This window comes from Sebastes fasciatus, chromosome 17 (genome assembly GCF_043250625.1).
Source record: "Sebastes fasciatus isolate fSebFas1 chromosome 17, fSebFas1.pri, whole genome shotgun sequence".
Taxonomy (NCBI): Eukaryota; Metazoa; Chordata; class Actinopteri; order Perciformes; family Sebastidae; genus Sebastes; species Sebastes fasciatus.
Window position 1 is genome coordinate 23,411,421 of NC_133811.1, and position 24,782 is coordinate 23,436,202.

The window sequence follows — 24,782 nt, forward strand, 5'->3', positions numbered from 1 at the left end:
CATATGAGATAATAATTTATTTTATTTTTTTGTACTTTGTTATTTGTCTTTCTCTGTATAATATATGTTGGTCTTTTTTTATATATGTCCCTGCACATGTCTTCCCTTATTTTGTAATCACTTTAAAACACACAGACACAAAAACAAAGGTTATGGAATGATGGAACTACGATTCCCAGAATGCAACAGAGGGGATTTTCTAGTCCAACCACAGAGCTGCTCCTGGTTGACCATGTGTTGTGTGACTGCCACCGGACGGCTGGCTGCAGACAGTGCAGGAAAACGTGCCACACAGTGACACACCATGCAGGCAGCTCGACCAGGACCAGAGATGTAAAGAAGAAGATGGATTAGGCTCGTCGTCAACATGTTCCCGGGAGTTTTCTATGCACTGCTGGCGGGTTTCCTCGGAGCCGTGGCTTCCTCTTCGGCCAAACTGTCCCTCGGAGCCGACTACCTGAAGGGAGTCTGTGAAACCGGACTCCGGACGTGGGGAGAGCAGAGGAAATTCAGACAAGCGGACGAAACTACAGCCTGCGACCGGGTGAGGAGAGCATCAGTTCAAGTTGAATTATTCATGTTAAGGATGGGCAATGTGAATAATGCAGCGTGCAATGCCTGGTGGTTTCCACAGAGGAGGGAAGTTAGGAGGGGTTATCCCCACACTGCCTCCTCATCTCCTCTCTCCTCTCCATCCTCCCTGACTCCCTCAGCATCAGCACCAGCAGCATCATCACCGCCCCCCTGCGTGTGATGCTGCTGCTGGTGCTGATGCTGAGGGAGTCAGCGCATGCAGCAGATGATGCGCTCTCGTGCCGTGTCCGCGTGCTGCTGAATGACATTGCAGTGTGTGTTATCGCGTTATTTTGTGTAAGCAACTTGTGTCTCAGCGTGGTTGTTGTTTATTTATGATGGCGAGGAGAAGAAGAGGCTGGTGGTTTCTGAAGAAAGGGGGTCAGGTTTCTGTGTGTGTGACCTTCACGCTCCCTCAGCTCAGCACAGCACACACACGTCACATGGTGGTGATGTCAGAAACATCTGCATGCAGCTGTCTGGAGGAGCCTTGAACACATGACCTTTAATCTGAAGGATATTTGAAATGTGCAGTTGGGGAAGGAAAATAAAATGTTCATATGCACCACGAGGTTTGAATGCGTCATAAGGCTTCATCTGGGATTTCAAACACCATATAATGCTCATGTTAATAATGTTATTATAATAATTAATATTAATAATGGTATGTGTTAGATGTGATATTTGCAGTGGTGGAATGTAACAAAGTACATTTACTGAAGTACTGTACTTAAAGTGGCAGTAGGCAGTACATTTTTGGCATCATTGGGCAAAATCCCATAATAACCTTTTAGCATATTGTAATTCAAGTCTTCTGAGTGATAACTAGACTTCTACACCTCCTCACGGCTCTGTTTTCAGGCTTTAGAAAATGTAACCTGTGACGGGAGACTTTGACCAATCACAGGTCATTTCATTGAGAGAGCGTTCCTATTGGCTGTGTTCCGGTCATGTGACCAGAACTTGGCATTCCTTCGCCAGATTTCACAATGACGGCGGCGTCACAAACTTTTTCAATAATCAATTGTGATTAATGTCTGTTTTTGTCCTACAGCTCCATATCCCTCTGAGGCTGCTCTGTGGCGGGCTGCTTTTCACCTGCAATGCTGTGATGTGGACCTTCCTTGCCAAAGCGCTCAGGTACTCCTCTTCCTCCACCCAAACCACTGTGACCACCACCGCCTCCAACTTCATATCTTCCGTAAGTAACAAGTCTCTCTCACAGGACCTCCTACACGCCCTTGTAGTCCGTTCTTTCAAGGACTCGTCCTCTAAGCATAATAGAGGACTGCAGCGGAGTATAAGTTAATTTCAGAGTGACCTTTTATATAAGCTGCTTTAATTTAGAAAATAGGCTATTCAGAAATAACTTGTCGCAGTGATTTAGGCCTCTTACAGGAAGTTCTTGTCCAAGTTCAACTCCTTGTTTGACATATCCCCTCAAGGCATCCATATTTAAATGGAATTGTAGAGACAGATTTCCTTTAACAAAGAATAAACCAAAGATTTCTTTCCCTACTCTGCAGGCTTTTCTGGGCCAGCTGATCTTTGGCGAAGCCCAGATAATGTTGTGGTGGGTTGGGATCTCCCTGACCTTCTCCGGTCTGTTGGTACTGCAGAGGGTTTCACCGCAGGAAGGGCAACATGACACGGGCGCCAAGGACGAATAATATGCCTCGTCTCCACTAGAGTTCAGCCTGGTTCCAGCTGGCTGTGTTATGAGGTGTGTTTTGGTCGGCATCTCCTCTGATTTGAACTTCTATAGCCAAAGATTAAATGAAATCTTACAAGAAGAATTTCCAGTTTTGTTGTTTAATCGTACCCCAATCACTAAACAATTTTTTTCCTGATTAACGAAATGCTTTTCAAAAATGCATCCTACCTGATAAAGAAGTAATGCTTTATGTTGTTGCAGTTTGTTTGCACGTAGGCTGAGAAACACTTTTTGGCTCAGCTGTGGCGCAGCATTGTTTAGGCCTGTTCTAAAAATCAGAGGAGATGTTGGCCTTTAGCCAGTCTGGCCATGGCACAGCTACAGTCCGGCTAGTGGAGACAAGCTAATGGATGCCTGAGCCCCAGCAGATGCTCTTAAATCATCTTTGTCCACTCAACAATGAAACTAGCTTTACGTTACTTTTGTGTAATTTTATCAGTCAACAGCAGCACAACAACTTATGAGCTAACAGAACACATTTTGGGAAAAACACTTATTTGCTATCCCGCCGAGAGTTAGACGAGAAGATTGATACCACTCTTGTAGCTTGATATTTAACGGATCTTCTCTTCTAACTCTCAGCTAGAAAGTAAATAAGTGCATTTCTCAAAAACTATTCCTTTAAAGGAAGAGACCAATAATACAATATATATATATAATTTGAGAATGTGTGCATATTGACAGACTGATCTGAAGTCTTTTGGGTTTTGGTTCATGAGCAACGGACAAAGAAATGGCTATGTGCATGATGTCACCGTTATGTATCGCGGCCGTCAGATCACCAAAGCTTCCTTAATTCTCACATTTCCTTAAGTTACTCCGACACGCACTGTAAACATCTCACACTGACGTTGCATTTTGTGCATGCTCGAGGCGAAGTTATAAACGAAGAAGCACTTAGCCGATGAAGTGAACTTTTCACAAGTAATAACACTAATGTAGCGCCGAAAGGCTCGTCCCCGCCTCTTTCTTTTGACTTTTCATTTGCCTTTTCTTGACAGCTCGAAACCTCAAGATATGAGCGCGACACATGTTTTTAATTCAGAGGCAGCTGCTCTTCCACTTCATGATGTGCATGTTGAACTCAAAATATCTCACACCAAAGCATCCTGGAGTGTTAAAAGTGAAGTCTCTGTGAGCTGCTTCACGTTATTAAACTCACAATATTGTGACTTAAACGTCCGACCTGTCTCTCCGGTTTAAGAGACATCACATGGCCTCTTGATTGCCTGTTGCGCCCTGCGTTTGCGATCTCATTTTATCCCGTCCATCAACCCATCATCTGTTGTCAGCGAGAGTGCAATAACATTATACTTCCTTTAAATCTCATAACACTGTGATGTGTGTAACAGCGAGGGAGCACTGAGCGTTAATAATTGAGCATAGAAAATTGCAATACATGCTGCTAGAGGGACGTTTCTGTCATAAATCAAGCCAAGTGAACTGCATACAGGGGTTTGATGTCTGAACATGACATGACAGGTTGCTTTATTGATCACACTTTGCAGTGGTTTGGATACATATCATAATATAAATGCATAACGGTAGCTACAATACTTGTCTGTAATATTCCACAGCAGCAATGCACAAATATATCAGATGTCCTTCCAGCCGCTGCTGCTGTGCAGGTTTTGTATATCATGTGATTTACATGCATCCCTATTAATGTGACTGCAGTGACAATGTGATTATATACAGCTCTCGTGTTAAAAGGCCGGCTGAGTGATGTTTCATATATAGCAGGGCTGGACTAACTCGACCACGCAGGATTCTTCAGCAGCGGAGATCACTCACAGCCGCGCAGAAGCAAATTCAGCTGTTTGTGCCTCCGTGTTGTGGATCCTGGGTGTGTTGCATAATTTTTTAGGGGGGGAAATTACACTTCTTTGCTTTCTTGTCGAGAGTTAGATGAGAAAATTGATACGACTCTCGTGTCTGTCCGATTAAAATGAAACTGGAGCTAACAGACGATTATCTTAGCTTAGTGTAAAGACTGGAAACGGGGAAACAGCTAGCCTGGCTCTCCACAGATAGAAGTTGGACAGTATTGTGTGAGCGACTGATTTAATGAAACACAAATAAGACAGAAGTGCTATTAAACAGTATTCTACTACAGCTTTTTTTTACTGTTGATGCACAGAGCAGTCATCTTGGTCAGGGCCCTGGGGTCGGGGTCGGTGAGGTTCGACCGACTGTCCGAGTTGGAAATCCGACTTCAGGGGGTGTTTCAACACGAGAGTGGTATCAATCTTCTCATCTAACTCTCGGCAAGAAAGTAAATAAGTGCATTTCCCAAAATGTTAAACTATTCCTTTAACATACCTTTTAATATCTGTAATCTTTGCTTTTGATTCTGAGGGGGTTCTGGCTTTTCCTCCAGTTAACGGCATGATATTGAAGGTACACCATCTACCTGTGAACCCACTCTCACTGTAATATAACCAGCCGGAGCTTTGCAGTAGCCACATTTATCGCTCTGTGACAGCCGCATGGCCCTGAGTGTGACATATTTATATCCGTGTGCACATAAACTGTAGATGTGGTTGTGCAGAGAGAATAGAAAAAACACTGAAATACGATGTTGACCCGACAAGGTGTCACATTGACGAGTTAATGTGCCGCACTGCAAGAAAACTAATTCATCAGCAATTCTTTTTGAATCAGTAAAGTTTTGACCCAGAATAATGGAAAAGAGATTTTGCATTTGTTTGTTGGTACTCTTTAACCTAAATTATACGTGCAGATCAGCTGCTGCACTGACAAATTCAATATCATGTTCAACTTTTTAACACAGATCGAGACAGTTTGATTAGACGGAGTGAGTGTTTGCTCTGATATAAATCGTTCATGATGTGTCTTACAGATTATGTGAAAAGTGTAAATATATTCTGTTAATAGGAAACACTTTAATAAGGATGTGTAAATTGCCATCCTCACTGAGAGAATTATTTAATAAACATCTCATCTGACAAACTAGATTCTTGTCTCGTCGTGTGTTAAGTACGCTGTAAAGCCAGCTTTGTTCTTCAAACTGAGGAGCTCCGTAGAGCTATTACCTGTATTAAACTGGTTAACGCTGTGAAGGTCTGTCTTTTCCTGCAGCAAACAGAGACGTTGTACTCGTTTAGCTCAGTGTCCTCTCTTTGCATTCAAACACAGTAAGGTCTAATAAAGAGTGTTCTCAGTGTAGTTAATGGGGCTGGATGTAATGTTAGCCTTGAGCTAGTGTACATCTACTTACACAGTGATGCTCCGTTAGGCCAGTTCCCCTCCTTTAAACACCTCTTGTGAGAATGGAAGACGGAACATACATTAATTTAAAGCCCTTTCAGATGCCTTGCACTCCAGTTACATGGCAGATAAGAGCGTGCTTCTGCAATGAGGACAGAATGTGTTCATTTTAAGTTGTTTTTTTTACACTATAGTAGCAGATATGCCCCTTTTCCCCTTTCCATTCCTGAATTAAAAATACAATTTTAAAATTTCCTCACAAAGGAAGACCTCATCTGCCAGAATAAATTGTGAATTTAAATATTTTTTTCCTGTTTTATCTCAAGAAATATGTATTATTAATTAAAAAGAAAGCAATCTAAGAAATTCAATGGTATTCATGTGTTTTTCTTATTATTTTTTTAGTAAAATTTTGATTTTTCCACATTTTAGAGATGTTTTCTAACAATGGGCCGCAAAATTACACAGAGTATATACAGCAAAAATATTAAATATACTGTAAAATAGTTTATTATATATATTTCTGTCATTTAATTAAATGGTAACTTTGGAATTTTTTTTGTCAGAGTATATTGAAGGGACAGTGTGTAGGATTTGGCAGCATCTAGTGGTGTGGTTGCAGATTGCAACCAACTGAGTACCCCTCCGCTCACTCCTCCCTTTACAAGACTGCAGTAACATGAGCCGCAGAGTGCAAAATTGTGGTAACACCGTTTGCCTCGCTCAGAGGCCATCCTCACCATAATAACTGTACTGTAGGAGCAAAGGAAGTCAGACACCACGGTGGCGGTACCACGATTTTGCACTCTGTGGCTCACGTTAGCACAGTTTCACAACCATATCGGGGAACTACGGTGGTCTTCAGGTAATGTAAAAACGCGAAAGGCTGGAGCCAATGTCTGGTTTGTCTGTTCTGGGCTTCTGTAGAAACATGGCGGACTCCGTGAAGAGGACCCGCTCCGTATGTAGATATGTAGGGCTCATTCTAAGCTAACGAAAACACAACAACTCTTAGATTCAGGTGATTATAGACTAATGAAACACAGTAATGAATATTATTTTCCATTTCTGCTGATAGATCCCCGAAATGTTACACACTGTTCCTTTAAATACAATTTTTTTATCAAATACACTTTAATATCAAATATGTACCTGAATGTAAAATAGAGGGTCCACATTTCTCACAGAGTAAAACCTTACCCGCCAAAATATAAAGAAAGCTGAACAACAAAATATCCATAAAACTTAAAGAAAATTGTGTCACATACATACTGTTTTATTTCATTCCCCTTTAAACAAATACCACGGTTAAAAGAAAAAGGTGACGTCATGTGGTCCACGGTAAGTACTACAAATGGTATTCATACCTGACCACAAACAACATATCGAACAATTCAAGAAAGAAAGAAGAAAGCTGGTGTACTGTATGTGTAAACTGGATAGCAACCGTTGCATCTCCATACGATGACGTTTTGACATTTTTTAAAAACTTCAGTGATTTTTAAAAGCCTAAGAAAACTTCACTCATGATAATGCTCTACTCTTGAAATGGTTACTGCGATGCCTCTCTTCAATGAGCATTCAATTTGGCAGCATATATGTCCTTTCATCGCCCTCAAAAAGCAGGTTTTATAAATACAGTAAGGCTTTCGAACACATTTGAACAAAGGCATTTTTAGTGTTAAATGCTTTGAAGTGGCCTACTTCCTCTCTGCACCAAAACCTCATCACTAAAGGTGAAATAATCTCCTCGGTCCAGTGCTGTCCGCAGAGGCGACGATTAGAACGTGCATTTCTAACGTGGCCTTTCAGGCCTCGGTGAACATTTCCCACTGGCCTAAATTTTAATCAACATTTTATCCTGTAAGGCTTTTTCCCCTCTAGTCACGCTCACGACTACAATATGAGACAAACTGGATTATCCACAAGCAAATTCCATCAATTGAGAGCGAGTGAATTACACTTAGGGGTCAGTGCATTCAGAGAGCAATGTGTATTGCTTTTATTCCCCGACTTCCTATCCGAGCTGGTGACTGTGATTAAAACGGTTATAAAGCAAAGAGGTCGGCTGGATTCACTACACAGACAGCTGACAAATAGTCAAAAGAAGGACACTGCTGGATGATCAAACCGATTGATATTACAAACCGTGCTGCCTCTTTGACACGAAACAAGACTTTGTTCACCTGCCAAGTGTCACAAGTTATAATCCTTAAGATTTCCATGATTTCAAATCCCATTTTTGATACCATTTATGGTCCGCACTTTTTCAGTAAGTAGCCATTCTATGTAAATAATTCAGTCATTACCTCTCTTTACAGTGGTTTTCTTTGTTAGTGGCGGAGTCCGCCATTCTCGCGGCACTCTCAAATTGCGTTCATACGCATGACGGACAAAAACAGATCGTAAAGTTAAATTTATCGATAAGACTCGGAGAATAAATCAGATTAAATGTCAGAGATGTGGAATTGCAGCAGATGAAAACATCAGATCTGTACGGAGCGATGAGGAGGCTGTAACATTCCTCAAATTACATGACATGAAACCAGAGACTGTATATAAAGATGGACGACATGACAGCTCCCCTAAAGGCCCTGACACAACAACGGCCGTCAGACCGTTTGGGTCCGTCGGTGAGCGTCCGTCGGCCTAGTTTTTTCAGTGTGTCCCGCACCAGTCTGCCCGTGCCAAAGTTTTTTTTCAGCATGCTGAATCGTCGGTGGTGCATGTCGGTGTGAAAAATCACTGATTGGCTGTTCAGCTTAAATGAATCGGTGCACGAGAAGAGAAACGGATGTGAGGAAAGCAAGCCAACGAGTAAATGAAAATGGTCGGCAGACGCTGCTTTGTTGCATGTACGTATCATAACAACGTCTTGTATATCCGCAGTCCTCGGTCTTCCGGTTTCCCTTTTTGAATGACGAATACAGACAACCGCGACCTGCTGTTGTGGAGAGATATTTCCTCTCACGCAGGCGCCGAACGGACGTAGTAGTTGGCCGCCGGCTGTAGTCTTTGCGTTGTGTTCGAGTGCAACTTTCTGGCCGAGACAAAGGCGACGTGAGAAGACTCAACGGGCGTCCTTTGTCGCCGCTAGTTCTTTGATGTCGGCTTGGTGTGTCCCCCAGCTTTATGTGAAGCCAAAACATCTCGATACTGCATCTCCACCTCCTGATCACTACTGCGCCGACTCCAAATGACGTCAAAATCTCAAGATGGCAGCTCCTGTATCCAGGATATTTTGGCTTCACTTCTGACAATGGGAGGAAGTGGGGACACGTTGTCCATCTATACTGTATATACACTGTGCATGAAACTAACATAAATGCCATATTTCCATCATGTTTTAACCGGCTCATCTCGTTGTGCCCCCTTCTTCAATGGTTTAATGCCACTCGACTGAAGAATTAGCACCATAAACTGTTTATCTTGATGCGCCCGAGTCCCAAGCATGAAATCAGATCACCTGCTTATGACTGAGAGTTTGTTTGGCAGCGCTGTTAACAAATTCACCGGTTGCTCTTCTGTTGTATTTCTGACGGAGTAGCTGCTCAACAAGTGTTTGCTGTCGTACTAAAATCGCACTTGCTGTCATCACTGTTAACCACGGGTGTTGCCAAATCAACCAGGGCTGAAATCTAAAGGATTATAACTTTAACTGAGGCGGCTCTCGGTCCTACAGCCTTTTAAAATGTCCTTCAGGAACCTGGCTAATCACCAGTCTAAACAACAAAGATTAAAAAACATACTTAAACTGTTTTTACACATGATCCGTTTCAACTTTCTTGGCGTGCCAGATCGGTGGGGTTTAGTGCAGACTGAAAATCTAAAGAAATTTGATAAAAATGTAGTTTTAGTTGACCTGAACTAATCCACCTGTCTGGCATTAAAGAAAGACACAACACACCGATGCGATCCTGTCTCACCCTGACTATCACATTAAGGCAAAATAATAGAAATGTCTTTTAAAAATAGCAGATGCCAGCGTTCACTAATGCACTGTTCTAAGGCAAAATCCTCCGCAGCACTCAGTAAAAGACTATTGCAACGACGGGAATACAGCAAATGAAGAGGTGACAGAATCACAACCATGTTTACAGAAAGACAAAACCAGGAGTCCATTTTGGCACCCGGAGCGTGAAAACGTTCTGGACTTCAGTTTCGAGTTCACATTGTTTAGTCTTGGAAGCAGGAAATGATCAGACGTACTGCAGGAAGAACTCTTGGCGTCGTTTCACCGACTCGTGTTTAAGTGCCTCATGTCAAGTGTTCGCAGCTTAGTTTGAGATGTTTTCTTTCTTGTGTTTCTATACAGCAACTCCTCGGTAATCTCAGTCAGCACCAAGAGGGAAACAATAAAATATAAAGAAGGTGAAGGTTTTTTTAAAAATAAAAACATTTTAACGACGTAGCTTACAACGGAACACCCTGAAATATCGATAATATCCAAAAGAAAACGTAGAAGTGGTTAAGAAGGAGTTCATGCTCGTTGAGGTCCAGCCAATAGGAGGGCGGACCGGGAAGTCCACAGCAGCGGAGCTCAGCTCTGGCGTCCAGCTTTCACACAATGTACTGATACAAGTCTGCCTTGCCGTGGTCGGGATTTGCGAAGGGGCTCATCCAGGCTATAGAGAACGGGTGACCAAACACCACCTTCATGTTCATCCATTTGGACCTTTTGGCCCATCGTCTCTCCTCCTTCTTAAGCTGCTCGATACCCTGCAGGTAAAAGATGTAACAAATATGAGTTTCAGTTTTTCATGAAATGTTTTGTTTTTATACATTTAGTTTTAGCATGTCTGTAAAGGGGAGACTCGTGGGTACCCATAGAACCCTTTTTCATTCACATATCTTCAGGTCAGAGGTCAAGGGACCCCTTTGAAAATGTCCAAGACAATTTGTCCTCGCTGAAATTTAGCGCAATGGCAGCATACCAATGGATTCTTTAGGTTTTTTAGTTTCATACGATGCCAGTATCTTCACTCTAGCTTTAAAACTGAGCCCGCTATAACCCCCAAAAGATTGATTGCATTAATGCGTTAAAGAAATTAGTGGCGTTAAAAACGAATTTGCGTAAATGCGTTATTATTGCGTTAACTTTGACAGCCCTGGTTAATAGTTTTGAATTTTTAATTTCATTTTAGTTTTAGTAGGTTTTAGTTTAGTCTCAATTTATCATTTTGCACTGCTTATTTTCCTTTTAGTTTCAGTTTACTATAATAACCCTGTGACTGATTCAGCTGAACATATAGCTGTGTATTTAAATGTAGCAGAAAATAACCAGCGAAAGGGATAAAAAAAAAAAAAAATTTAGCATGTTTTATATTCTTTCATTTTAATCTCAGAGGTCTTAATCAGGATTTGGGTGACTCACTCTCAGCATTCCCTGATGTCAAAGCATAGTACACACACAGATGAAGCATGATGCAGTCATAAGATGCACTAACCGGGCAGAGAACTGCAGTCGCCCCATTAGACTGGAATGGACCAGAATAGATGATCTTTATAGTGATTATTATAACACGGTGAGTCATCGTCGTGGGTGGTTTGAGCGGATACGTTATGAGAAAATGCACTAATCTCAACCTACGTGGAGGCCATACAGTAAGTGAATCACCTGCTCCTGCTTTCATCTGGGCTCTGATTTAGTGAACAACCGACCAGAATGAATTGAGGACATATTTTAGGAAGTCAGGACCGCTATATAGACCAGTGTTTCCCAAAAAACAATTCTGGAGACCCACTTTTTAAAAATGACAAACGCTTGCAACCCAATTCACAATAGATCCTTAACTATAAATGGTGAGAAGAGCAAATTTGTGCGTAAATGAATGTTCCTGAAAATTTTACTCCCATTTCTGCATCACATTATATTATATATTATATATATTCAGTACGATATGCAATATGTTTGATAAATTGTTTTAAAATGTGTTATTGAAGTCATATAAAATACTTAATATATACAAAATACTATATAAATGAGACCAAATAAATGCATTAAGGCAGAGTCAATAGGCTCTTGTTTTTTCCTCTCATCAGTAAAACAAACAGAATGTACGCTAGCCTTTTATATTAGATTCAGTGTTATCAGTAGGCTACAATTATCAGAACAATACGAACAGTCAGGCTCCCTCATGTGGCTCAAAGATGAACTGCAGATTGAAATCTTAAATAAAAGACTATGGAAGAAATTATGCAAATTCATTTGACGAGCCTGATAAAATCTCCTGCGACCCACCTGTGGGTCCCGACCCAGTCTTTGGAAATCCCTAATATAGTCTATAGAAAGACCTACATGTGCGCCTGGATAACTTGCTGCTTGCCTGAACCCAGCCGTCGCACCGCAGACACTGGTGCAGCTGAAATTCATACCACAGATATGTGACATTACCGCCGTTTTCACTCACCGTCTCGTCGCTGCAGATGGAGTGGACCTGGGTCCCAAACATGACTGCGGTGAAGATCAGAAAGAGGAGAGCCTCGAAGCAGAGGAGGATGAGGAGGATGACAGTTGCTGGTGGAGAGAAGTTACTGCACTCTGGAGGGGGAGAGAGCAGAGAGAGATTTCTCATGTTAAAAAGAAGAAGTTTGTGTGAAAGCACAACTAGTCTCTTTGGTATAATCAGCTCTCTGGAGTATAATCAGATAATCAGTACTGTATATTACTTACTTGTCCAGTCATCTTCAAAGCAGAAAACAAAATGGAAGGCCACCAAGATTAGCGAATGGAAGGATATTAGTGCAATGTACATCTAGGGGGGGGAAACAAAGCATAGATTTAGTGTTAAGACAATATTCTATAAATAAACTCATATCACAACAAAATTCAAAAACCAAATGAGGACTCTTATGTCTTAATTTGACTAAAATTCAATTTCTGTTAAAGGGATAGTTTGGGTGTTTTTAAGTGGGGTTGTATGAGCTACTTATCCATAGACGGTGTATTACCTAACGTAGATGAAGGTCGGCATGACCCCCAGTTTGGAAAAGCAGACAAGAGTTACTACACGGGGGCAAAGCAACGTAAAATGATTCTTAAAAGGTTCTTTTGGGTGTCTAAAATAGGTTTTGCTGCCGGCCCCATCCACAGCAGTACATTGCTTTGCTTCCGTGCTGTAACTCCTGTCTGTTTCTCCAAACTGAGGGCTGTAGGTAATACACTGACTATGGATAAGCACCTCATACAACCCCACTTCAAAACACCCAAACTATCCCTTTAAGATTTATACAGTGAATATATATAGTGTAAGACGCAGGTACAGATGTGAGGTATGGGATGAGCCCGTTGACATAAATGCAGACATTCATTTTCTATTATGATAACCCATTTGAAAAGGAGGTGTTATAGAGGTTATACCAGGGGCTCCCAGCAAGTAGCTCGCTACCCGTTTCTGAGTGGTTCAAAGAATAAGTACATAAATCTGATAACACAAAGTCACTTTGTAAACCTGTTTAAATTTCTATCCAATCTCTCAGGCCGGTAGCCGTCTACAAACAGAGAAGGTAAAGGAGCTGATAACAACGCTTAAAAGACAACAGTCTCTGTTTACCACACTGACGAAGAAGGCCAACGCAGAAACAGAGGCGTCGTTTAGTGGCGCACGTCCTAACGAAACACAAAAAGCCTTTTGCTTATGGCAGGATTGTTACATGTTATTAAAGGACCATAAAAGTAAGACAGAAATTATGTCTGCTATTGGCATATGTACAACTCGGTGATATAGTAGCTCTCAGCCAATTTCATTTTGTCAAATCAGCTGTCAAGATGAAAAAAGGTTGGAGACCCCCTGGTTATACTATTCTAAAAGCAAATCTACTCATTTATTTAGCTCTCTTTTGATTCCTATTTTGTGTCCTTGTGGGTTCATGTTCTGTGTTCTCTTGTACTGGCTTATTATAAAAAACTATGTGAACAATAACAGAGCTTCAATATACATGTAAAATATACTGTATATATGATGGCAACATAGCATTTTGCGCATTAACATCTGGGCTCCGGTGTTTAAAAACTCACTGTGAAGAGCACAAAGAATTTCTGGTTGCTCTCTCCGACGCAGTTGTTCACCCAGGGACAGTGGTGGTCCATCTTCTTGATGCAGCGTTTACACACACTGTGGACACACAGATACAGAAACGTAAAGATAAAGATGATGAAATGGAAAAAAATAAATACTGCAGGCAAACTATGACCTTTTGAGGCAAAAGACCTATTGACACACAAAATCAGTCCACATTCAGCAGCGTGTTGACACCGACTGATGTGAGAGACTAGAACAGACTGCTCTCAATCATGGTGGCTGGACAATGTCTGTGTGTGTTACTCACATAATTTGTCATCTGACAAAGCAGAAAGTCATACTCGAGCTAGCAGTGTGCTTTGTTTACACGTTTTCTGAGCGAAATCTATATTTAAAAAGCTCTTGTGTGTAATATATTATTCTAACGGGTCATTAGAGACAAGTGTATCATCGCCGTGTATCATCGCCGTGTATCTCCCCAACCACCCACGAGAATGACTCATGAAAAAAAAATCATCTATTTCATTCAAACTGACACCCATTTTTCCCTCGGAGACAGAATGACTCACTGGCTGTACAATTCAATTATTTGTGCTTTTCATGCCTCGAGATCCCAGGGCAACCACTGAGCAGCCACAGGGGGAACTCCTCATCATACACCTGCAAAGTCTGCAGGGAAACGCTTCACAGCTACTCTAAATAAAACACACACAGGGGAGGCAGGAGAAGCACCGGAGCAGGAACAAACAGACCAGGAGAGGAGTATCCAGTGAAGAGAGATGCCATCAGGACTTTCCTCTCTGTATGGTGCAAACTTCAGCAGAACTCTCTAATCGCCCGGACCCACATCTGAAAAGTTGCAGAGTTTGTAATCTTCCTCTACAATCTGTGTTGTACCTGCAGTGGTGAGCTCTGTCTGGCTTGATGCTGCAGCACTTGGGACACTTGTACACCACCTGTCCTGGTTTGAGCTGCAGGCTTTCGATGAATTCTTTGGTAGCGTTCCCTTTAGGCACGGCTCCCTAAGAGAGAGAGAGAGAGAGAGAGAAGGGAGAAAAAAGCGTTGACAAGGAATTCAATTGTATTTTTATAGTGTTTCCTTGTCATTAATTTAGCAGCAGGAGCTCCTTAGAGGGGTAGTTTGTTTTGAAGTGGGGTTGTATGAGGTACTTATCCATAGTCAGTGTATTACCTTCAGTATCAAGCCAAGTCAAGTCAATTTTTATTTGTACAGCTCAATATCACGAATCATAAATTTACCTCAGGAGGCTTTACAATCTGTACAGGATACGACATCGTCCTTTACGATGCGGCCCTCTCATCAGATCAAGAGAAACTTAACCCAAAACAACCCTTTTGTTGTGATGTGTGTTGTGTTATTACAGTATTTAGACATACGAAGATGCATTACAGCATCTGTATGATTCAGTTTTTTCCTATGAAGTGGTTTACTAAGCAACTGACACCCAATCTGCTAATGACTGACCGGGTCTGTACACATCGCCTTGGCATGAGAGGCGAGGGCGAGGAAGGCGAGGCCGTTGAAGATCACCCCGTTGAAGAGGCTGTAGATCACGTTCTTGGCGGGCAGCAGCATGACGAACACCACCACGAACTCGGCGTAGAAGACCAGGAACCAGGTGATGACGCCGCACACGATGCCGCAGCCGTCGCGGATGAACCACATGGTGTCGGAGCCGTTGCGGGGCGGTGGAGGGGCGCAGTGCTCGGGCCTCAGGTAGCCAGCTTGCCTCTCGATGTCCCTGGTGCGGTGCGCCGGGCTCTTCATCCTACAACGCCCGTGGCTCCGACCGCATGCTGCGAGGAGCGATGAGGGGACAGATGGAGAGGAAGAAGGGGAGCAGATAGTTGGGAGGAAAATGAAAGAAGGGAATTAGAGAATGAGGTGAGGGATTTGGACGAGGGAAGGTATCAGTGTAAGGCTGCAACTGGCAATTATTTTTGCACAGCAAAACAACCAGACACAAGAACAGACTCTTCCCCGCAGGCTGTCACTCTGATGAAGTGAAATCAATCATACATTGTCAATACCCCCCTAACACAAAGGCATCCTCTGCTGCCGTTATAGATTTCTGTTCTTAACGCACCACATTTATTTGACATGTACATATAATATGTCACTGGCAATATAAATCCTACACGCAATATAGTACATAGACATGTATACACTGTACATAATCATCCAGTCCATGTATATCCATTTATTATTTATTTATTTGCACTATTTGTACTGTTTACAACTTACAGAACATTGGTGCTTTTTATATATATTTATATTCACCTATTATTCACATACATGTGTACATAATAGTTCTGTCTATTCTTTAACGTTATTTGTCCAGCTTTGTTGTCCTTGCTGTTATGTCTATTTCTGTGTATTATGTGAGCAAATGCAAAAATCCAGAGTCAAATTCCTTGTATGTGTACACACATACTTGGTCAATAAAGGTGATTCATTATCACTTATTCTTCTGATTATTTTCTCGATTAATCGATTGGTCTGTAAGAAAATAGTGAAAAATACACACAACATTTTTTTTTCAAAACCTCAAAATTATAGATTTAAAATGATGCAGTGATGTTTACCCATTGGTTTGTGGACTACGTTTTGAAGCCTCGGAATTCCGCATTTTGGTCGTCACCATCTTGGTTTTGTGCAACCAGAAGTGATACGAGAGGTTGGAGCGAGCGAAGTACAACTGTACACTGAATAAGACATTTTTAGGAGACCAAATAGGTTCTAATTAAACTGCATGAACTGCAAACACACTGTGAAAGGGTTAAAGTTATAAGACGAACACACAGACAACTCCCAGACCGGACAACGCGTTGGCAGCAACCTGTCAATCACAAGGTAGCTACGCCCTAAAGCATCCCCTGCTTTATGGTCTATTTGACTCTAAATGGGACCATAATTTACTAAATGAACATCATGCTGTATTGAAGAAGACTTGAAACTAGTGATTGAGACCATAAACTCATGTTTACAATGTTTACTGAGGTAATAAATCAAGTGAGAAGTAGACTCATTTTCTCATAGACTTCTATACAATCTGTCTTCTTCTTGCAACCAGAGGAGTCGCCCCCTGCTGGCTGTTAGAAAGAATGCAAGTTTAAGGCACTTCAGCATTGGCTTCACTTTTCAGACCCGGAGGTTGCCCAATGTGTAGAAATTGGAACGATAACATGTTTGGTATTTTTTACTTAAAAATGCCGATTGATTAGTCATAATAAAATATAAAAATAAATGCCGATTAGGGTATTTTACTGTCAGTCGACTAATTGACTCATCATCTCAGCTCTATATTAGTGTCCTGTCTCAATTACAGCAATATCACAGTGTAAGAGTGCTGCACCACAACAATTAAGAGTCTGTGTGAACCATCTAATAAGTGCTCTGCATCCTCGAGGAATATATAAACAAAGACAGGGGCTAATAAGTCCACAGAGTGAATCAGCAAATGAGGTTGAGGACAATACACAGTGGGAAGCATTAACTGAAGGAGGAACAAACCGTTACTGGCCTAATCCCAACAGGCCAAACAATCCACCCAGATTCCTCGTGCGGCGAAAGAGAAGAGGCTGTTGTTGGATTTGGAAACTGCAATTCACCACTTGGCTTTAAAAGTGAAACAAAACAATGCTTCAACTAAACAGCCTCCACAGTCGAGCTGCACTGAGACCTGAGTGTGTGTGCCCGAGCCTTATGAATAGGCAATTGAGCAGGTCTGCGGTGTGTGCAGACAAAGATGATGTGACTTCAAAGGGGATCAAATGTCAGAAAACCAAAAATAGACCACACTATTATATGCAGATAACATAGACTGGAATAAAACAGCCAATTCCCGGAGGATGTCTGGATCTCAGCGCCCGTCTCCTCACTAAAAACCTGAGCTAATAGTGAGTACAATCAAACTGGTTGTTCCTGAGGATCTAACATATCCATTAGGCTTAACTGAGCAATAGCAGTTAAGCATGCTTCCCCTCCCAGAGGACAGGAATTTAATCAGAACGAAGACGATATGGCGTTCCTATGGCACGTTTGGGAGGAAATGAATCAACGTCATCTCAGGATTTAACTCAAACATCTCACAGCCTATTACAACACAAGACCAGATCACTTGAATTGGCCAAATTCAGATAGTAGTCCCAGCCTAAAATCATTTAGGTAAAGCAAATAGTTCATTGATGTCTACAGTTTAGTTCTCAACAACCTGAATTGTACAAGTGCAACAACTCCAGCAAGTCAACTCTGAAAACAATTAGGAAACGGGAAACTCATTGTCTTGATAAAAAATGTGCTTCCTGGTTAGAATGACTATTTAAAAAATACAGTATGGGCGTCAGCAAACACTGCTGCGTCGCCTGTTGACCCTTTTCACCACGCCTGTCATCACACAGCAGGAGTCAGACACAGCGGGAGGTCATGTTGGAGGCCTGGTGTGTCTGCGTGTATCACTTTCACTTGAAGTCTGGGATTACTGAACCATCTGTCTCGACTCCAGTGGTAGTAAACAGTAAAACTAAGTATATTTGCACACATACTGGTCTTTGGCACAATTTTGAGGTGCTTGTACTTTTGTATTTCCATTTTATGCTTCACTACAGCAAACTTAAATGCAACTTCAGATGATTCATAATGCCGCTAACAGAGATAAAAGAAAGCTGAACACATTACATCAGTTGTCAGATCTCTGTACTGGCTTCCAGTGTGTCATTGAAAAGAGTTTAAATTACTGGTGTTTGTCTATAAATTAGGGCTGTCAATCGATCAAAATATTTAATCGCGATCATTCGCATGATTGTCCATAGTTAATAGCAAATTAATAAAAAATTGTATCTGTTCAAAATGTACCTTAAAGGGAGATTTGTCAAGTATTTAATACTCTTATCAACATGAGAGTGGGCAAATATGCTGCTTTATGCAAATGTATGTATATATTTATTACTGGAAATCAATTATCAACACAAAACAATGACAAATATTGTCCAGAAACCCTCACAGGTACTGCATTTAGCATAAAAATATGCTACAATCATAACATGGCAAACTGCAGCCCAACAGGCAACAACAGCTGTCAGTGTGTCAGTGGGCTGACTTGACTATGACTTGCCCCAAACTGCATGTGATTATGTGTTATTTAGCCTCCTTCGCTAGTATGGCATGGTTGATACCAATGGATCTTTAGGTTTTCTAGTTTCATATGATATCAGTATTTTCACTCGTTTTAAAACTGAGCCCGCTACAACATAGAAATCACAAGTTGAACCCTCTTGACCTCTCACGTCATCTGTTTGCACTGTGCCAACGCCCTGACTTTGACCGCCAGTAAACCCAGGTTTATGCTCTCCACTGCATGTAACTGAACTGAAAACTGAACATCGTTCCTTATCTAATATTTATTTATCCTTTTAATGATTTTACAATGCTTTCTAGTGTTTAAATTTTCATTTCAATGTTGCTGTACTTCCTTTTAAATGTTTTAAAAGCACTTTAAGTTGCCTTTGTGTAGGAAATGTGCTCTGCAAATAAACTTGCCTTCCTTTAAATGTATGACAGCAACAGCATGGTTTGTAGACACTATGCAGATTAAGATCTTATATTAAAAAGGGAGGATTTTACAAAATATGATGCTTTATTAAAGTATAAAACTACCTAAAACAGTACAGCTCCACCTTGACAAACTTGTTAGCACAGGAAATATATAAAGGTCTTTATTTGTTTATAAGTCATGTCAAGATCTGGGAAGAATCCTTGTTAAACAGGTTTTGTTTAATCAGTTAAGCTGACTGTTGTGATTCGTGTGACTGTTTACCACTAGATATCTGAGTCAGCTGGTGGGAGTCGCCCATTTCAAGAAAAACGTGTTCCAGTGAGGGGGACACGGGACGCTTGATAGCAGCTTGTAATGTAATTGTTATGTGCACTGCTTTAACGTTTCACTCTATTAGAAACAAAGACGTTTAGATGGCCCTAAAGCTGTGTTTACTGAAAATGCAGATGACTGGACGAGATAGGACTTCTAAAGTCATGAAAGACCTGGAGTGAAACTAACTGCAAAACCAGAGTTCATTAACATCAACTAAGTCAATGGTTTCTTTTGTTGTAGAGTGGAGAATGAGTCTATAGATTTCTCTCAGTGAATAGCTGCGCTTTTTTAACAATGAAAACAACTGAATGACTTGATTGTAACAGAAACACTTTACAGAACAGCTCCCTCGTCTCAGTGTGTCAACCCAGAGAAACAACAGTCAATGGTTTCTGCACTGAAGTGCCACCACCACGATGCCTCTGTGTGCAGTAATGCAAGATTACAGTACTTGAAAAGGACAGATTTATACTGTAACTCGCTGACATTCAATTAATGATTTATGGGTGTTTGATACCCTGCTGCTAAAATGCATTTCAAAGTAACTGACAGCACTGATGGTGGCAACTAATGTGGATGGGCAGGATGAGAGGCATGAAGAGAGATGTGATGTAGAGATGAGAGGCAGCTCCATTTGACCTCCTGTAGTGTTAATTAACACTCTAATGTGATTTCACTTTTCTGATAACCTCCTCTGGCAACTTACAAAAACAAAGGTTTGAGGACTAAAGACTTGTAATCTCATTTAGATTAGCTTTAGTAAGACATTTTGAGAGCTTGATTTTAGTGTACAGAAATGTGTAACCCCCCAGATTCTGTGAAATTAGAGGATTAACTATATGAAAAAGACCAGATAATTATAATTATATTTATAATTATATTTATATATATATATATACATATACAATTATATATTATTATATATATATTATATATATATATATATAATATTATTTATTAGGGTATATTATATATATATTATATTATTATAAATATATTATATTATTATATTATATATATATATATATTATTATTATAATAGATATTGACAAGATATTGACTGACAGGGGAGGAGTTAATAGTACTCTACAGAGAGATCAATACACAACAGTTTCTCCGATCATAGCTAGGAGAATTTGCGACCGTGTCTTAATACTACAGAGCAGTGATTCTCAAAGTGGGGCCCGGGGACCCCCAGGGGTCCGTGGCAATCTGTGAGGGGGTCCGCAAAATAATTTTCTATAAATTATAACATTATGCTGTAGCTACCTAGCTGGCGAGCATGGAGAAATATTTGAGTCAGTCCTTATCGTCAAGTGACACTAAGCCCAAACTAGCTAAATTGAGAAAATATGACGACAGTTATATCGAGCGACAGCGACAGGAGACCAAAATGTGTCATGTGTCTTCAGAATAAAGCCATGAAGCCGGCCAAGCTAAAGCGACATCTAATTACAAATCAGGGCAAAACAAAGTTGTATCAACATGATTGCAATCAAAATGTGTTTCTGTTCATCACTATCTAACAGGTCTGAAGTATTTAGGTTGAAAAGTTTGAGAATACAAATAGTTCCAATAGTAGTAGTAAGCATTATGCTTAATCTGTGTTACGATTATGAGAGGGTCCTATGAACATGTTTCCCCTTTAAGGGGTCCTTGGTCGCTAAAAAGTTTGAGAGCCCCTGCTATAGGCTATAGAGGCACAATTTATGCAGCTGTTTTCAAAATCAAAATGTGATAATACAAGATAAGATACCAATGTTTGCATATGTAAATTAAACTGAACTTCCTAACTGGGAAGAATATGGTGTAACACCAGGAAGTAAAACTAGCAACCTGTGTGTGAACCTTCAATCCGGACACTTTGAGTTTGGATGATTTGATTTAGTTGTGAATACAAGAAGACATACACCAAAATATGTTGGGACAACTTCATAGAGCTGAAACTCTATTAGTTAATGAATCAGAAAAGTAATCTGCAACTATTTCAATAATCAATCAGTGTTTTAAAGCATGCAATTATACAATCTCAAGTTGCAGCCCTGCGATGGACTGGCGACCTGTCCAGGGTGTACCCTGCCTTCGCCCAATGTCGGCTGGGATCGGCTCCAGCCCCCCCGCGACCCCTAACGGGATAAGCGGTTGCAGATGGATGGATGGAAGTTGCAGCCCTAAGACATAAAACATTTCACCTGACAATCAATTATGTTTGAAGTATAGGGGTTTCAACTAATGATCATTTCCTTTATCAATATATCCAAGGTGACTTCTTCAAATTGCTCTTGTGTCCAGAACTCAAAGAATTAGAGGTTATCATACAGTATATGACAAATAAAAGCAGCAAATAGTCACATTTGAGAAGCTGTAACCAGTGAATGTTTGGCGCTTTTGCTTGAGAAACTGACAATAACCTGATATTTTCAGGTGGGATTTCATTTCATTCTCACTGTGCAATATAATTTTCCACTTGTGCAATTTTCGTTAATAGTCTGTTTATTGTCAATACTGTATATACTGCTCCTATTTTTATACTTCCTTCTAATTCATTCATATTTTGTTACACTTTGTTTAGCTCTTGTTTTACTATGTTAGCTGATGCATCTTGTTTTTTTGCATTATCCCCTTTGCTGCTGTACACTGCACATTTCCCCACTGCAAGACTAATAAAGGAATATCTTATCTTATCTTATCTTAATCGATTATCAAACTAGTTGCCCATTCATTTTCTATCGATCGACTGAGTGATGATTCAACTATCAACACAGATGCCAACTTAGATAACAGATATTAAGTCCAAAATGAATTCACTTATAACTCAGATTTGGTCTCCAACAACCTCTGAGAAAGAGTTTTTGAGTTTCTAATAATTTCAGCTCTATAATAGTGCAAAACACACAAAATTAGCAGCCTGGTAACTTGATATACACTCTTATAGAGCTTGGATGATCTGATTTAGTGGAGGATAAATAAGACACACCTTGTGCAGGACTCTAAACTAAATTGACCTCTGACCTCCCTGAAGATGGGTGAGCAAAAAGGGGAACTATCTATGGTCTGTATAGTTATTATAGCATCATAGAAATACAATTAATTAGCTTCCAGACAGTGATAATAACATTAACCTGACCCGGATGTAAACTAAAGCAGCTTGGAGCAGCATATCTGGACTTCCATGAGTTGATAGCTGCCACCCAGCTAGTCACATTAAAGTCAACAATAACACGTGTATTGTGTTTTTAAAACATACCTCGCACTCTCCAGGTTTGTCGACACAAGTTTCTTGAAGTCCTCGTGTAGTTTGGAGCTTTAGTGAAGTTAATAAACACACTAAACTGAGTGTTTCCTCCACCGGTCCGTCTGCTAGCAGCAATCCGAGCTAAGCTCTCTGGTCGGCGGACTGATGCTCTCAGCAGCTCCGGTGGCTCCTCGGTTCCTGTTTTCTTACTCTCGACGAGGTTGTTAATTCAGCTTGTTAGTGTGATAATTACAGCTGGAACCGAGCCTTAAAACGGGTCGTTATCTAGCTGCTTCTCCTGTTTAGATCCAGAAAGCTCAGCGAGCAGCAGAAACACTCAACGCCTCTAGAGCCGAGCAGGAAGTCCCATACTCTCTGTGCTGGGCGTTTAGAGCCCTCCGCTCAGTCTGTCAGGCAGCATGTCATTAACAACACTTAACCACTATGGCTGGATTAAGATAGGGGTTTGAGGAATAAATCTGAGATTATGAGAAAAAAGTCATAATATTATGAGAATAAAGTCATAGGTTTACAAGAAAAATAGTCGTAGTATTATGAGAATAAAGTCATAATATTATAAGTAGTATTTTTACATGTTATTTTAATTCTTTCTCGTAAAGTTATGACTTTATCCTCGTAATATTAAGACTTTTTTCTTGTGAAGTTATGACTTTATTCTCATATTACAACATTTTTCTTGTGAAGCTATGACTTTATCCTCGTAATATTAAGACTTTTTTCTCGTAAAGTTATGGCTTTTTTCTCGTAATATTACAACTTTTTTCACGTGAAGTAATGACTTTTTTCTTGTAATATTAAAAAAAAATTCTCATAATATTCTGACTTTTTTCTTGTGAAGATATGACTTTTTTCTCGTAAAGTTATGACTTTATTCTCATAATATTATGACATTTTTCTTGTGAAGTTTTAACTTTTTTCTCGTAATATTAAGATTTTTGTCTCGTAAAGTTATGACTTTACTCTCGTAATATCACAACTTTTTACTTGTGAATATATGACTTTATTCTCGTAATATTAAGACTTTTTTCTCGTAAAGTTATGGCTTTTTTCTCATAATATTACGACTTTTTTCTTGTGAAGTTATGACTTTTTTCTTGTAATATTACGACTTTTACTCGTAAAGTTATGACTTTACTCTCGTAATATTACGACTTTTTTCTTGTGAAGTTATGACTTTATTCTCATAATATTAAGACTTTTTTCTCATAAAGTTCTACCTTTTTTCTCGTAATATTACGACTTTTTGCACGTGAAGTAATGACTTTTTTCTTGTAATATTAAAAAAAAATTCTCATAAAGTTATAACTTTATTTTTGTAATATTACGACTTTTTTCTTGTTAAGTTATAACTTTATTCTCGTAATATTACGACTTTTTTCTTGTTAAGTTATAACTTTATTCTCGTAATATTACGACTTTTTTCTTGTGAAGTAATGACTTTTTTGAATCATGGCTGGATTAAGATAGGTCAGGGGTCTGAGAAGTAAATCTGAGATTATGAGAATAAAGTCATAGGTTTACAAGAAAAATGGTCGGAGTATTATGAGAATAAAGTCATAATATTATGAGAATAAAGTCATAGGTTTACGAGAAAAATAGTCGTAGTATTATGAGAATAAAGTCATAATATTATAAAGTAGTAATTTTACATGTTATTTTCTTTTTTTCTCGTAAAGTTATGACTTTATTTTTGTAATATTATGACTTATTCTCGTAATATTACGACTTTTTTCTCGTAAAGTTATGAGTTTATTTTCGTAATATTATGACTTTATTCTCATATTATAACGACTTTTTTCTCGTGACGTTACGACTTTTTTCTCAGAAAGTTAGGACTTTTTTCTCGTAATATTAAGACTTTTTTTCTCGTAAAGTTATGACTTTATTTTCGTAATATTACGACTTTTTCTCGTAAAGTTATTACTTTAGTTTCGTAATATTACAACTTTTTTCCTCATAAAGCTATGACTTTTTTCTCGTAATATTACGACTTTTTTCTCGTAAAGTTATTACTTTATTTTCGTAGTATTACGACTTTTTTCTCGTGAAGTTATGACTTTATTCTGGAAATCTCAGATTATTTTTCCCTCAATGTG

At 39.8% G+C, this 24,782-nt stretch overlaps 2 protein-coding genes across 2 annotated transcripts; one reads left to right on the top strand and one right to left on the bottom strand.

The window, feature by feature from the left end:
- The first annotated feature begins 236 nt into the window (after positions 1-236).
- On the top strand, positions 237-5,261 carry tmem42b (transmembrane protein 42b). Its single transcript, XM_074613857.1, has 3 exons — positions 237-544; positions 1,628-1,774; positions 2,100-5,261. The coding sequence occupies exons 1-3, from the start codon at positions 368-370 to the stop codon at positions 2,241-2,243; spliced, it is 468 nt and encodes a 155-aa protein (XP_074469958.1). The 5' UTR covers positions 237-367; the 3' UTR covers positions 2,244-5,261.
- Positions 5,262-6,772: 1,511 nt separating this feature from the next.
- On the bottom strand, positions 6,773-23,057 carry zdhhc3b (zDHHC palmitoyltransferase 3b). Its single transcript, XM_074613168.1, has 8 exons — positions 22,678-23,057; positions 15,026-15,357; positions 14,437-14,561; positions 13,536-13,632; positions 12,192-12,273; positions 11,929-12,059; positions 8,824-10,237; positions 6,773-8,768 (listed from the first exon to the last, which is right to left on the bottom strand). The coding sequence occupies exons 2-7, from the start codon at positions 15,326-15,328 to the stop codon at positions 10,079-10,081; spliced, it is 897 nt and encodes a 298-aa protein (XP_074469269.1). The 5' UTR covers positions 15,329-15,357; positions 22,678-23,057; the 3' UTR covers positions 6,773-8,768; positions 8,824-10,078.
- Between the last annotated feature and the right edge of the window lie 1,725 nt (positions 23,058-24,782).